This window comes from Sinohyriopsis cumingii, chromosome 14 (genome assembly GCF_028554795.1).
Source record: "Sinohyriopsis cumingii isolate HCF-2022 chromosome 14, ASM2855479v2, whole genome shotgun sequence".
NCBI classification, from domain to species: Eukaryota; Metazoa; Mollusca; class Bivalvia; order Unionida; family Unionidae; genus Sinohyriopsis; species Sinohyriopsis cumingii.
Genome location: NC_142974.1, coordinates 65,199,713 through 65,216,486, shown reverse-complemented (window position 1 = coordinate 65,216,486; position 16,774 = coordinate 65,199,713). Strand labels below are relative to the sequence as shown.

The following is a 16,774-nucleotide window of genomic DNA, read 5'->3' as shown; positions in this document are numbered from 1 at the left end:
AGTCATCAAATTCAACATGTCCTGGTTTAGAGCTTCAAAAGCAAGTTTGTTTCTCATCTTATGAGCATCATTTGAAAAAACATTATGATTTGGTGAAGTAATTAATCATTGAAAAAAATATAAAGGTTTATATGACATGACAATATAATGACACAGTATCCCTAGAAATATGCATGCCAATGATCATTTGTCTGCTCCTGTATATTTTGCCAAATTAAGGAAACAATGTATTTATTCAAGAATAATACAAGTCAAAACATGTACACTTGTGCAGTATTTAAATTTGGGTGATTTGGCTTGAAAATATAGTCATATTCACATGCATAGAAATAGCCATATCAAATATGTGAATTTACTTCAGTCATGATAATTATACTTTGTAAAAAAAAAAAGGGGTCTAGTTTAAAAGTAAGTAAATGCAGATATAATTGTTTACATATCAGCGCAAGATGTATTTTTGAATATGTTAGAAAACTTGAAATTTCATTCAAAAAATGTGAGGACCTTATCCCCACCCTGTTTTTTAAACACAAAACTAGTACCATTTGTATACTGGCATTATATTGGGGGGGGGGGAAGGATTATGATAAGCCAATTAAGTGGTGTGTTATCATTAGTTTTCTCCTTAATCAAGTACCTGGGCATTGGCGGGGTGGGGGTGGTGTATGAACCTAAACATAAATGTCTAGCCAGAACATACCACGTGGTAATTGTAATTTCTTCCATGTTCGACAGTATTACACTTTTTTCTTATGCTTTATTGGTGCTAAATAGATTTTCACGACATCTGTCTAAAGATTTTTTTTTCTTCGAATTTCCCTCCTGTCATGAAATATCGCATTTGGAATGTTTCTCATTTTATGCAAATATATAAGGGTGATGACCGCTACGATACACGTACAATATAGTAAATGATCAGATTTTAATTTTATTTTGTAAATGAGCGTGAAAAAAATATTACATTTTAATGTTAATATGGATGTTTTTCACTTTCGATATTCATTGTTTGTAGACGTAATGCCCAATAGTCATATTCACTCCGAAGTAAACCGGATGTAGATCTTTGGATTCGTCGCCTTTTTGTGGAAGCAATGTTATATGGTGAGTGGACACATTAGTTTCCCCAGAATCAAGTGCCTATGGGAATACCGTACAGATGTGAAGTGTACATGAAGTTGGTTAAACAGAGCTCATATTTGTCAACACACTTGAAGATGGATACTGGTGGCACACTTATAAAGTGCGAAATATGCGGGAAATTGTTTAGCCGGAGATTTAATTTGTTATCACACTTGAGGATACACGCTGTTGAAAAGCCATTCAAATGTGAAATATGTGGAGCACTGTTTAAACATGGTTCTAATTTGTCAGCACATTTGAAAATACACACTGGTGACAAACCTTTCAAATGTGGAATATGTGGGAAATTGTTTCGCCAGAGGCCTCATTTGACAAGGCACATGATGATACACACTGGGGATAAACCGTTCAGTTGTGCCACATGTGGGAAATTGTTTAGTCGGAACACTAGTTTGTCAAGACACTTAAAGGTACATACTGGCGACAAACCCTACTCGTGTGAAATATGTGGGAAAATGTTTAGACGGAGTACTCATTTGTCAACACACTTGACGATACATACTGGAGACAAACCATTCAGTTGTGAAATGTGTGGAAAATTGTTTAACCAGAGGTCCCATTTGTCAAGACACCTTAACATGCACACTGGTGAGAAATCCTATAAATGTGAAGTTTGTGGGAAATTGTTTAGCCAGGGCTCCAATTTGAAGGAACATTTGAAGATACACACTGGTGAGAAACCTTTCAAATGTGAAACCTGTGGGAAATTATTTAGACAGAACTCGAGTTTGTCTTCACATTTGACCATACACACTCGTGATAATACCTTCATGGTTTGAATATACACAAAAGACAAATTACATGGGACCTATAAATAGATGCTTATGTATATGTGACAATTATTAATAATAATCTTAATAATAAGACTTATGGTGCTTTTGGCTTAATTTTGCAGTGGCTGATAAGGTTTTTACTTTTCTGGAAGAATTCAATAACTTCCCATTCCTTGAGCTAGTCACATGAATATGAAAATTCAATGTAAACTGAGTTGTAGTGTGTAACATGTGGGACCTATTGTACTTGTGTTTCTGTTGTAAGTCTGCATACGTATTTTTAGTTGTATTTAGATATTATTTGAGGAAAAGAATTTGTTAGGACTATTCAGTGGAAATGGAAAGTGCTCATTATTTGAACTCAAAAATTATTATGGAACTGTAATTTGTCATGGTTCTTAGATCACCATTACATTTTTGGTTTTGAAATTGCTTCTTTCTCTTACTTACTTTGTGACCATAGAGTCCTAACAAACAGTCAGTCTTTTATCTTCATCTCAGCTCTACCAAAGGTCAGCTGATTTTTATCATCAAAGATTTAAAACTCATCATGACCATATTTGATACTTTATTATGTGTACTTCCTCAAACAATTCCTGTATTTGGCCTAAACGCAACAGATTACAGCAATAAAGTAATCAGTTAACAGCTTGTATACATGCTTCCCTCAATCACTAATATGGCCACACATCATTCCACCAGTTACAACAATTGATGGTTCCAGCTTGTTTCCAGGATAAGAAAATCCCAAATGGTAATTTAGGATCATTTGTATGTTGATGCCACGTGAGTACTAGTTATTGGTGGCGCTCTACAGTTTATTTTGCATAGTGTTAGAATTTTGAAGAAAAAGAATTTTCCATGCTTTCCTCACTGGTTATACTGGCTATTTAAAAAAGACCTTGTATATCTTAGGTATAATTCAAAGAACCTTTAATTCCCGTTATTTTTATGGGTGTAATATGGGTTATAGAGTATACAGCTTGGTCTTAATCCTGATGTGCACCTTTCAAAAAAGTACTAGCTCTACTTAGTCATTTTCACTTCTTGAACTTCAGAGGTAAATTGTATAAAAAAAAGAGCCAATAACTTTTTTTTGCATTTTATATATTTGGTAATTCATTCATTGTACTATCAGATGCTGGTATTGTCTAGTCTGGCAAAATTCATTGTCCCTATTTTAATAGCTGCTATGGATAGTGTACTTTAGACTAATTGAGGTTGATTTTTTTAGCACAAGGGAGCAGTCATTTTAGTTAGCAGTGTGCTTAAATCATGTACAATTTCCAAAAGTACAATATTCAGAAAAAAATATCACCCACATTACATTAATGTAGCATAGAGGTATGCCAATATTTTCTCCATTGTACAAGTTTTAAATGCGAACATCTTCACCTTACATACGTTTATCTCTCAAAAGTACATAATAACTGGTGAGCGTCCCCTATTGTAACCCAGGCAATTAGCAGTTCCTCATTCATAGATCACATGCATTGGTTTTATACACAAAGTTTACATCTTTTGATAGAGGTATGATAAGTAGAGACCTTCATAATGTTAAGGGGCCTACATTGGGATAAATTTTAATAATTTACTTGTTTTCCAACATATGGAAAATGAATTCCCTCATTCATCAGTGGGATTGAAGTTTCCTCATCAAACTAGATCTTTTTCTTGACAAACATGGTGGGCACCTGACTTAGAATATAAGAGGGGCCCCATATTGGCAGTTGGATTGTTTTAGCACTGTTCACATAGATAATTAAAACATGAAAACATCGTATGAAAATGGCCATGACTGTCTCACTGTCTGCTTGTCTGTTTCTTTGATAATACTTTACAAGTGTGTATAATTATTTAACATGAGACAAGAAAAATCTCAAACTTCATTTTGCTCTGTGAATAATCCCAGCTTTGACTATTTACTTAGTTTTGGCTCATTAGATTTTCATTTTGAGTCATGAAATAATGGCTCTTTAAATTTTCAGATATTTAGAACATAGGCACTGAGCATTAAGAGGTTGGTGTTAGGACTGGTTGGCCTGGTGTCAGGATAATGTGACTTGGCGGGACATCATGCTACATGTCTGTGGCATGATGTCTCAGTGTTAGACATCGCTATACACCACACTACAGACATCATAGTGATACATTAAAAAATCCAAATCAGAAACACACAATCACCCTAGTGTTTTTAATAAAATCAAATATAATGCATACTTTTCAATCAAGTACTATTATTCATTACAGTAGATTTATATGGATAGTGTGTATTTGATTTGGATTGTGTGTATTTGATTTGGATTTTTTAAAGTTGCATAAACAATTTGAGTCATATTGCTACATTACCTGCAGTGTGGCAGTTTATATTGATTTCTAGTACTGCAGAATCATGCTGCAGACCTGTGATATCATGACTCACCTAGTTGCATTATCCCGACAACAGTTCAGCCAGTCCTAACACTAACCTGTTAATGCTGAGCACCTAGCAAGGAAGCTGTTAGTACCATTTTTATAAGTCTTTGATATGACTCGGCCAGGCTTTGAACCTACGACCTACAGCATGCGACGTGGGTGGACGCTCTAACAACTTAGGTCACCGGAATGGTCTATATCTGGATAGTGAAGCTATACTCTCTCTGTACAGTGCTTCCAAAGAATCAATCAGTTTAGTATCTTCTTACGTCATGTATTTAAAATTATGTTCTTGGAAAGGAGAAAGTGATGTTTTGTGTGAATATTTGCATGTTAAACAGTGTTGCTATACAATACCATTTATATATATATATATATATATATATATATATATATATATATATATATATATATATATATATATAAAAGGTATTATAAAATTCACATCTGAAAGGAACAAATAAAAATTTATTGTTTTCCAGTATTATTAAACTTTAAATGTCTTTTAATCTGTGAAATTCCACTGTCTCAAAATACAATGAAATCAACAGTTTCACCCCCAAACCACAAACTTTACAAACTTCTTTCCTAGTATAAAATGAGAGGAAATACATGTAATAATAATGATAATAATCTCTAACTGAAATGTGCTTAAGTTGCTATGTGTGGTTTACTTTTTGACATTCACTACTTGTATGTACCTCACAACCATTCCTTATAGTCATAAATATTTAATGGAAAATGAAAGAAAATAGGAAAATCATTAATAAGAGAGATGAAAAATAATGTTTCTTGAAGTTCTGATATTGCTTGAAATCTTGCATTACTTAATATTGAGAGTCATAATGTTTAAGTTGAAAGGTTAAAGTGACTTCTATTGCCATGCTTCATTTAGAAAGGTGGTAGTTGTCCTCCTGCATGTATGTCTGTCCCTTCGTTAGTAATGGAGTATATCTCCTGTGCCATTAAAGATGCAGGCAGATAACTTAGGAATATGATTGATGGTACTCAAAGTGAATTCAAAATGTTAAATTATGACTTTTGGGATGGGACCAATATCTTGGATGGCTACTGTTTTGAAAATGTCTAAATATTTTGAAGTATTGTAAATGGAAATCTAAAGGTTGGTTTGTGTCATCTTCAGAGTCAGGGCTATGACATGTATAAACTATTCTTCTGGATTACAGTTTGGTCTTGCTCAGCTACATACATACATACATACATACATACATACATACATACATACATACATACATTGTAAATATGAAAAGAGATTTATATTTAATTTGCCATGTTTGTTTGTTATTTTTTGTATTTAATGATAGTTTGTGGGTTCTGTAAAATTGTATATTGTAGCTAACCTTGTCCAAAATCAAGTTCATTGTGTTAAATATTAGGATTATTATCTTGTTGTGAGTCAAGGACATTATTTTATCATGTCCTTTAGTATAATTTTATTAACAGACTTTCTAATAACAACTAGAATTCTTCTAGAAAAACGAACTTTTGTCCTTTATCCTGCCATTTCTTTCTTGTATTGTTTTTTTAATTTAAATTTTGTTTACTATAAAATGCTTCAAGATGTGGGCAGGATGGGTTGTATTGTTGCTGTGTCCAGTATTTCATTTGGGCTGGAATTTATTCAAATATTATTGGACAGAGACATTTACTGGGAATTATAGTGAATTCAGACAAGGATTTATGGAATTATAATACTGTGATTCAAGTTCATTCAGAACTTTAATCATTCGGACTTGTGTTATACGATTCTATGATTTGAGGGGGTTATTTAATTCTCAGTACCCTAAGTTCTTAAATTTCACTTTACATTCTTGGAAAATAAAATATTTATTGACTTTTACAAAACTTGTTGCTTTTCACTCTTTTCTGTTACTTTGTTTAAGGCATATAATCGTAATATTTCATGGACTGATTAAATGACAGAATTTGTTATATCATTTTCATTTGATTGTAATAAGGACTTACTTCTATGTGTGTTATTGCTTTTGAAGTGAAACAATTATGGTAATTAATGAGCTGCTTGTGTTTATAATTGAACAACAAAAAATATGTTATGATCACTGTGGATAAAATGAGTACGGTACAGTAAAATGCCGCCAGATCAAGCAAGTAGGAGCAAGTAAGTGGACATAAACACCTAGTGAAAAGACCAGAAGTCCCAAGAAAGGCTGGGGAGTGAAGATTGTTCAATAGCGTTTACCACATTATTTTGCACACATTGTAAGATTTTAAACCATTTGGATTAAATTTACAAGAGATTACTATGCTAAATTTTCCACTATTTATAAACTTTTTTCATTTGCAATTATTTAGATTTGTATTTTTGTAGATTTCTTTTACAATTGTTTCTTCTTCCAAGTACTTTTGCACCAACTGAGTAGTTCATTTTGCTTTGTAAATATGGTAAGTATCAATGATTTCGGACAGTTTTGTATTAAAATAGTTTCAAATCTGCCCATTAGGTATAACGGTACCAATTGCGCAAGTCCAGGTGGGCGGAGCTTAAGGTGTATGGAACATTGTATTCAGAATTAAAGAACAAAACTAGCTGTGATTGGTGCATTATGTAAGACTTGTACTTTCTGTTTGGCTTAAAAAAAAGTTGAGCCTCTTGGCAACATGTGAGTTTGTGTTAATTTCTATCTAGATCATATTTTGTATTTTTTATGATTTTTTTAAAATATGGTACACATGACTGAAAATGTGCTTGTTGTGACTAGATAACTCTTACCCCTGTCTAGTTCCAGTAGAGTTATCTCTCTTAAATGCAATGGAGTACCTGGTTATGTCATTGTCAAATTGACAATCTAGCATTGTTCTATAGGACAGCGTGTGACATGCATGCCCAAGTAGGACAGAAAGTATATTTATTTCACAAAACATTAGCATTGAGGTATATGGAAAAACAATTGGTACCGTGATACCTAAAGGAAAGAATAGCCTCACAGTGTTTCCATAGAAACGCATACATGTGGGCGGCATTTATGAACTATACTAGTTTGATGTAGGAAAACAAATGTATGCTGAACACTTTTGGTCAAATATTGAAAGTTCTTTAAGAACAAAATGTATGAAATCTTTAGAAAATAGCACAAGATGGCTTTGGATGGGGACTTTTGATAACTATAGCTATGATAGATATAAACTTGTGTTACCTGATGCCTTTATGTATGTGCTGTTACCTCCTAGATTGGAATGCATGCAACAAAATAAGTTATGTAAACATAATATAGTTGATTTTGGCCAAATATTGGCTATTGTACCTGCAAAAGATGAAAAATCATGTGTACAAAAACAACTATCTTGTTCTTGTAAGGCATGCCATAAACCAGGATAGAGAACATTCTAAGTACACTTGTAGATAGATCACTTGTACCATGTGGGATGTTCTGGCATGAGTAATTTTTAGGTAATTTATTAAGGATTTGGTATTCCTTCCCATTTTGATTTGAATTGTCCTGCTCTAATTGTCCCTTCTTTTTTTTTACACTCTCCTGCTTTGAAATTGTTCATGTAGTTAGTTCAGTTCTCTTGCATTCCCTTTTGTTGAAGTAGCAGTGAATACCAACAAACAAGAACAGTTTCCTTAAGTCAGCATTTCCCATTGGCACTTGTATAAGCCCAATTATAATCTACTATTGACTTTCAATTAATCCTATTTCTTTCTGTCAAGCTGCTCCTGTGGAATTTCCATGTTTGGTCCAACATTACAGAATGATAACCATTTTAGTCACAAAGTGCGTATTCATTCCATTCAAATCCACACTGTCCTTGAAACTTTGCATCCCATCGCAAGAATCCAAATTGGCATGAGATGATATCTGCATGGTTATGGAAGGCTGCACTCTACATGCCGGCATTGTAGAAAATATGAACTATGTGATATGAAAGAGCTGCGTCATCTTAGAAATTAAAATTACATGACTCTTGAGGTCTCCACTAAACATAGGAGTCTAAATGTTAGGTTCTCACTTTGTCAGTAATGTATTTTGAGATAATTTAATTGCAATGAAGTTAATACAGGTTGTTGATGAACTCATCTATATTACATGGATAATGTATTCAAGGTTACCACACCTTATGTATATCATTCAGTTATCTCCCTTACACCAGTCATAACATTTCAAGGAAATAAAATCTCACATTTTTAGTGACTGATTATGAAAATAAAGAGAAGATTTGTGAAGTATTATATTAGCCCTCAATCTTGATGCAAATGTAAGTAGAAGCAATTTGATAATTTCTCACAGTAAAGTTTACAAGTTTAAAAACTGATAAGGTATGTTCTGCTTGGCTCTGAGATAAGTTTCTCTCTATCTTATGCCAATTATTATTAAATTCTTATTTAGAAGAAATATACTTTATATGTATCTATATTATCTAAATTATTCACCCTTTTATATTAGATGGAAATGAACACAACTTCACTTGAAATTTGGGTCCTGTAAGGGATGTTATAGCACAGTTGCCTTTGGGCTGTCCTTGGACCTGTTGGGCCCTGCCCCATATATTTGTCCAAGGTAAGGTCATCAAACTTTCACTTCTCATTTTTCGCATTGCTGATTTTGCCACCTTTAATTCCTTTATCATAAGCTACCTCTCCCTTTTAGATAAACACTTTCCTCCTGTTTTTAACTCCATTTGATGTGCTATACTTAGTGTTTATATTTGGCATTTTTCTGTATTTTATTCCCCTAATTTCACCTCCCAATCCAAACATAACCACTTAGAAGCTGCGATTTACTATATTTGGTGACTGACTGGCTTATTGAAACAATTTTATTCACATTACAAAGGAGGAAAGCTTACTATTTGTGTTACAAAGAGGATGGGTAGGTGGACCTTTGTGTGAGGACTGGTGGTTAGTGACCTCTTGTATCTGTAGATAGTGTAAAGTGGTCAAAGCTTATACTTTATAATAAGATTGGGCCATGTCCACCTGTCTCTGATGTTAAGTTCTGCACCTACCAAACAAATATAAATTCCTTTCTTTTAGGTGAATTGTACATTTTGAAGTAGGACAGGTGCATACTATTTGGTACATTGACCTTTGACCTAGTTATTACATAATATGATATAATGTGATTTATCCCATATCACCTATGTGAAGTTCAATAATTGCTGATATGAATAAGATACAACTCATAGTTGAAAGAATTCATTTTATTTCAAAAGATGATTTTGATGGTGAAGCAAAAGTATGAAAACAATAGTTCAAACAGCTCAATGACATTTCTATACACATTCATATAAGACATAGGTTAGTACCTCATCAAATTGTTTTTCACAAGTGAGACTAAGTATATTTGTTACTTATACAGTCCCGAACTATTTCACAGATTATTGGAAAAATTAAGGTTTGCTATAGGTATAACGGTACCAATTGCGCAAGTCCAGGTGGGCGGAGCTTAAGGTGTATGGAACATTGTATTCAGAATTAAAGAACAAAACTAGCTGTGATTGGTGCATTATGTAAGACTTGTACTTTCTGTTTGGCTTAAAAAAAAGTTGAGCCTCTTGGCAACATGTGAGTTTGTGTTAATTTCTATCTAGATCATATTTTGTATTTTTTATGATTTTTTTAAAATATGGTACACATGACTGAAAATGTGCTTGTTGTGACTAGATAACTCTTACCCCTGTCTAGTTCCAGTAGAGTTATCTCTCTTAAATGCAATGGAGTACCTGGTTATGTCATTGTCAAATTGACAATCTAGCATTGTTCTATAGGACAGCGTGTGACATGCATGCCCAAGTAGGACAGAAAGTATATTTATTTCACAAAACATTAGCATTGAGGTATATGGAAAAACAATTGGTACCGTGATACCATTAGCAGAATTGGAAAAGAAAGGGAGCAAACTTTAAGCTTATTTCAACACAGAAGTTGAAGCGACAACTAATAGACGCTTCTAATTAGCATATCGAAAACCTGGATCTCAGGTCTTAGGTTGTTCAGGGATCCCTGCAAATGAAAGCTCAAGACCGGCGGTGGGACTGCAGAACCATGTAGCAAGAGGGAGAATGGTGGGCAAGGTTTAGTGACATCTAAGGACTGCAAAATGCTGGTACGGATAGTACTAGCTGCACGCCCGGGTGGGTAGGGGTGGGGGACATTCCTCTCCTACAGAACGGGATGTACCTTGAAATGAGACGGACAAATATAGCATAACGGCACAAAACCCTTTTGAAAGAACATTCAGAACAAAGAACTCCAAATGAAATCGGCAAAGAAATTAAGGGTCCACATGATAAGAGAAAAATGGCTCTTCTCTAGGTTTCCCACGGTCGTCACTGTTATGAGACTAATGTCGGAAGACAAGTAAGTTGTCCAGAAATCTCCGCATTTATGTATGCTATAGGTTTTCAAAAAACATTCGTGGCACCGCGGCTGAGTCCAACATCGTCCCTGCGCTTGCTAAGGTAAAACCGATCATGCCACTTCAGGACATCCCAGAATCAGTGAAAGACAAGAAATCCAACAACGGCAATACCGCTACCCCCCCCCCCCCCCCAAGACGGTAGAGGTGGGAAATCAAACAGAAGCTTCCAACCAACCTCAGTCATAAATTGTGCTCAAGAATCCGGTGTTGGATGAGCAAAAGGACACACCTACTCTGGCAGATTCACTACATAAAAGGAAAAGTACGTAGGGGATACAGGAATGGAATCCAACCCAGAGCCTTAATAGGTGGTAGTACAATCCGAAGATCTAAGCAAAGGTTATAGAAACCAGGCCCACTTTAAGTCCAGGTAAAGGGAAGAGAGTACATCAGCTGAGCTTTTTATTGGGATAAATCAAACTCATAGACTTGTTGAACAAAACATAGAGCAGCCCTGACTACATTAATAATAAATACCTTATTGTTTTTGAACAAGAACACTCCAACACTGATGGGAAGGATAGGGGAAGCCCTCACCAAACACACTTTTAGAAAAACAGTGTTATTCCAAAGTACTAACCAGCAAGACGTGCTGGATTGGGCTACTAAGTGCCAACAATCGGATGAGGAATATAAAGTAAATGTGACAAACGAGGCTGATGCCTCCTACAAAAATCTCTTCAATGAGATCGTTATGATTTCAAAAAGACTTCAAAAAGTAATCAAAATAAAAAGGCCCAGAAAAGGGATACAGCTCAGATTAGTTTAAAATAAGATGCCATTGTACTGCGTCCTTTAAGAACCTGACTTAAAGACGATGAAAAACCGTAATCTCACCCTCGTTTGGGCTGAACAAAGACGAGGAAAGTGAGCCCCAAACTAAAGAAACAAGGCCAATCACAACTGATGAAACAAACCTCATTGACGACCTGGCCCTGGAGTAGAGTACAGTGCCCCATCACCCAATATCTGAACACAGTGGAATATCCCTAACATCATAACCAAGACGGGACTGAACCTCAGAATCTTGACCTTGAAGATCAGTGGTATTCAAGAGAGAGTAGATTATGTGACTAAACTCTCTCGCGAAGAAACATATCATTCAAAGACCAGTAGAGAGCCTAGATGCTCCAGTCATAGCGAATGACTCACAAACTAACCAAAATTCGGTGTTTATTACTATCATAAGAGTGAACTAAAGAAACAAAATGGGGAGGAAATAAGAGTCACACCAACCATGTCAGCGTCGGTCGTACACATACTCATAAACAACTGGCACAATTTTAACGTATATATATCAACAAGTTTCACATACTAGGAAAACAAATTTTATTTTAGATTTAAGCAATATGTTCAGCATAGCAAACGAGATTGATAGAAGCACATGGTACACAGAAGCCGACAGAGCTGCAAATAAGTTAGGTAAGACCTTTATTACAGCAACTATGTAGACACATGTACAGTAAATAATGGTACTAAACGAGAATACATTCACATATGTGGTAATAATAGGATAGGCCGACTAGACGCATACCACATAAAAGAGGGTAATAAGAAAAACATAAAAGATACGAAATACTGAGTGATATGGCGGAAGATGATAAACCCGTTAGACTTATAATCAAAACAATAAATAAAACTAGGTGGGTGAAAGGTATCTGGACAATGAATAATTCATACTTGAACGAACAGAATATGTAAACTTAAGCCATCATAGAGTAGGTCAATTTACAGAAAATTCACACTGACATATTACAACATTGGGAACACACGAAAAACAGAAATGAAACGCACAAGCAAAGACGCCAGCAAACTAAACAATTACAAGACAGTGGATAAAGGCAAGATATAGCGAGATACAAAATAAAAATGGTATTATAATAGATGTTGACAACAGAAAATTGAAGAACAAATGAATAAAGTAGAAAATTACAAGACACAGGTGGGCAAAAATAAGGGCCGGAAAATTCAGTGACTTGTACACAAAGAGAAGAGGCATCTAAAGTCGAATATAAATCAAGAGGGGAAGGAAAATGAAAATAGAAAGATACAAGTGAATAATACAACCTAAACAAGAACATGGAAAATCCTAGATAAAATACAGAACTATTACAAAGAGAAATATACATCGCAAGTAGTGAATGGGGATATTATAGGGTCTATGGGACTTATCATTAAAAACACCCCTGGGACAATATAGGGTCTATGTAAATTTAACATGGAGAAAAATCGTGGGACAATATAGGGTCTATTGGAATTAACATGGCCAAAAACCCCTGGGACTGTATAGGGTCTATGTAAATTTAACATGGACAAAAACCCTTGGGACTGTATAGGGTCTATGTAAAATTGAAACAGGGAGGGTCTCTATTTTTTAAAAAATAAAAAACAAAATAAAAATGGGGTAGGCAATGGAAAGGCTATTTCTTTTCGAGAAATATGGGGGCCCTGAAAAGGGCCTTTGGGTTTTCTTCTTTTTCTTCTAATTTCTTCTTTTTCTCCACCAAGTTCTTATTTTATCTCCTACACTCTTTTTCTTCTTTTTTTCTCCTCCTCTTCTTTCTTCTCTTCCTCTTCTTTCTTCTCTTCCTCCTCCTCTTCTTTCTTCCTCTTCTCATTTTCTTCTTTTTCAATTTTTTCGTTCCATTTTGTGACGATCGTCGATAAATACCTATGTATCTATAATCAGCTGAAATTCCTATGAAATCCCACTATCTATTTATAGCTCCAACTTGTGGGTTTTTCCTTTGGAAAATCCCACTATCTTTTTATAGCCTCAGCTTGAGTGACGTTCCTGTTTATGAATTCTAGTATATATGTATAGCTACAAAATGTGGAAATCCCCAAGTCGATATTTATAGTCTCGAAATTTCCAGCGTCAGTGACGTCACTGTACTGAACACTAGGGATAAAATATCAACAGTGTTGCAAGTGGCTGACCTGAATACGCGCTACTGTAGGTAGGTAGGTAGAGTGTATCTGATAGGGATAAAGTGAGTTTTATACGGACAAACAGAGACCAATAGACACACACAACGTACGCGCGCAGACACACACACACACAAACACACACAACGTACGCGCGCCGACATGCTCACACACACACACACATACTCACACACACACACACACACACACACAACGTACGCGCGCAGACATACTCACACACACACACACATAAACACACACACTCTAAAATAGATAAAATTAGTAACTACTTACAATATCAACTTCTGTGACGATCGTGGATAAATACCTATGTATCTATAATCAGCTGAAATTCCTATGAAATCCCACTATCTATTTATAGCTCCAACTTGTGGGTTTTTCCTTTGGAAAATCCCACTATCTTTTTATAGCCTCAGCTTGAGTGACGTTCCTGTTTATGAATTCTAGTATATATGTATAGCTACAAAATGTGGAAATCCCCAAGTCGATATTTATAGTCTCGAAATTTCCAGCGTCAGTGACGTCACTGTACTGAACACTAGGGATAAATATCAACAGTGTTGCAAGTGGCTGACCTGAATGCACGCTACTGCAGGTAGGTAGGTAGAGTGTATCTGATAGGGATAAAGTGAGTTTTATACGGACAAACAGAGACCAATACACACACCCACACAACGTACGCGCGCAGACACACACACACACACACACACACACACATACACATACACACACACACACACACACACACACACATACAGAGGGAAGAGGAGAAAACAAACCCCAAATATACTATCAACACAGAAGGGAGATGATACAAACCCCAAATAAACTATCCACACAAACGTACGCGAACGCATACAAACCCCAAATATACTATCAACACAGAAGGGAGATGATACAAACCACAAATAAACTATCCACACAAACGTACGCGAACGCATACAAACCCCAAATATACTATCAACACAGAAGGGAGATGATACAAACCCCAAATAAACTATCCACACAAACGTACGCGAACGCATACAAACCCCAAATATACTATCAACACAGAAGGGAGATGATACAAACCCCAAATAAACTATCCACACAAACGTACGCGAACGCATACAACCCCAAATATACTATCAACACAGAGTGAAGAAGTAAAAGTTTTTGAAAGCACCTAAGCCCTCACCTGCAATGACCAACTCTGCCAAACACCTACACCCCACCCCACCCCACCCCCCACTCCCAACACTACAAAACCCATTTAACCCGTTATTTTATGGCATCAGTGTGTGATTTAGGAAACATCAAGACACAAAATAATGGAGGAATAGACTGACTATTGTTTACCGACTTGCATGCCTAAAGAGCGTGCGTGAAGGAAAACATCCTTCCATTTCAATTCTAACTAAAACATGATCCAGAGGGATAGAGATAGGTGAAAGGGCACAATTTCATAAAGTGTGAGTAGAAAACAAAACACGCCATCCTTATTATACAATGTCAAGACCAAGAGACACTTACGTGTTCTTTCTGGTCTATTCTCTTTTAGAAGGTAGTATGAAATTTCACATTAGGGCCAACGCATCGGCTCACATTGTCAATTTTTCCATTTCCATGTCGGGTTTTTTGGGGACACAAGAGCAGCCAGCAATCCAGCCTTCATTATCTACACCTTGAAAATTCCTTCAGGTTATTATTTTAGTGGTGAACATTTCGTGGACACTATTGCGGACAGGTTCAACTTAGCCTTTGGCAAAGTACTGAACAGAGCCAAAAAAAGTGTGAAGATTGAGTACCATAAAGTGGCTCATCGTCTCGTGATCAAATTTCAAGATACGGACACATTGTCCCTCAGGTTCAATGGTAGTTTGTTTGAAATTTTGGGTGGACATGCAGAAATGGTCGCAAACAATATGAGCCCCAAGATCAAAAGTAATATGGATTTTTACAGAGCTTTTGGAAACCCGGTAGAACTGAACCAAGGACTTAATTTGATCTTTGTGTATTCCGATGTGGTGGAGTACAACGTGGTGGGACACACCTCTGTGCCGTTACTGCGTGTCATTCCTTTCAAAGTGGATAGTACCACAAACAATGACCAGGAAGGTGCAAACACCTATCACGTACACCGTGAATTTGTACATCCTCACTATTTACCCGTCAGTAAGTCGTATTTAGACACTGTCAACATTGCTATAAAAGGAGATCTGGGACAAAATATTCCCTTCTCCAAAGGGAAAGTTACAGTGAAACTCCATTTTCGAAAACGGTTCTCTAACGAATTGTAAGTCAAGACAGCGACGAGTGACATTTTCACCCTATAAAATCCGGCCAGATCCGTGTGGAATTTCAGTTTGGGGTTTGTATCATCTCCCTTCTGTGTTGATAGTATATTTGGGGTTTGTATGCGTTCGCGTACGTTTGTGTGGATAGTTTATTTGGGGTTTGTATCATCTCCCTTCTGTGTTGATAGTATATTTGGGGTTTGTATGCGTTCGCGTACGTTTGTGTGGATAGTTTATTTGGGGTTTGTATCATCTCCCTTCTGTGTTGATAGTATATTTGGGGTTTGTTTTTTCCTCTTCCCTCTGTATGTGTGTGTGTGTGTGTATGTGTGTATGTGTGTGTGTGTGTGTGTCTGCGCGCGTACGTTGTGTGGGTGTGTGTATTGGTCTCTGTTTGTCCGTATAAAACTCACTTTATCCCTATCAGATACACTCTACCTACCTACCTGCAGTAGCGTGCATTCAGGTCAGCCACTTGCAACACTGTTGATATTTATCCCTAGTGTTCAGTACAGTGACGTCACTGACGCTGGAAATTTCGAGACTATAAATATCGACTTGGGGATTTCCACATTTTGTAGCTATACATATATACTAGAATTCATAAACAGGAACGTCACTCAAGCTGAGGCTATAAAAAGATAGTGGGATTTTCCAAAGGAAAAACCCACAAGTTGGAGCTATAAATAGATAGTGGGATTTCATAGGAATTTCAGCTGATTATAGATACATAGGTATTTATCCACGATCGTCACAGAAGTTGATATTGTAAGTAGTTACTAATTTTATCTATTTTAGAGTGTGTGTGTTTATGTGT

The 16,774-nt window shown here is 35.9% G+C and overlaps 1 protein-coding gene across 1 annotated transcript in view; it reads left to right on the top strand.

Annotated features, from left to right (window-relative positions):
• Positions 1–1,057: 1,057 nt before the first annotated feature.
• LOC149784025 (uncharacterized) overlaps positions 1,058–16,774 on the top strand; it is a 27,701-nt gene continuing 11,984 nt past the window's right edge. The window contains exon 1 of the mRNA XM_089932936.1: positions 1,058–1,913. Within this exon, the coding sequence (XP_089789062.1) occupies positions 1,140–1,913 (774 nt within the window). The 5' untranslated portion in view covers positions 1,058–1,139. The remainder of the gene's footprint in view (positions 1,914–16,774) is intronic.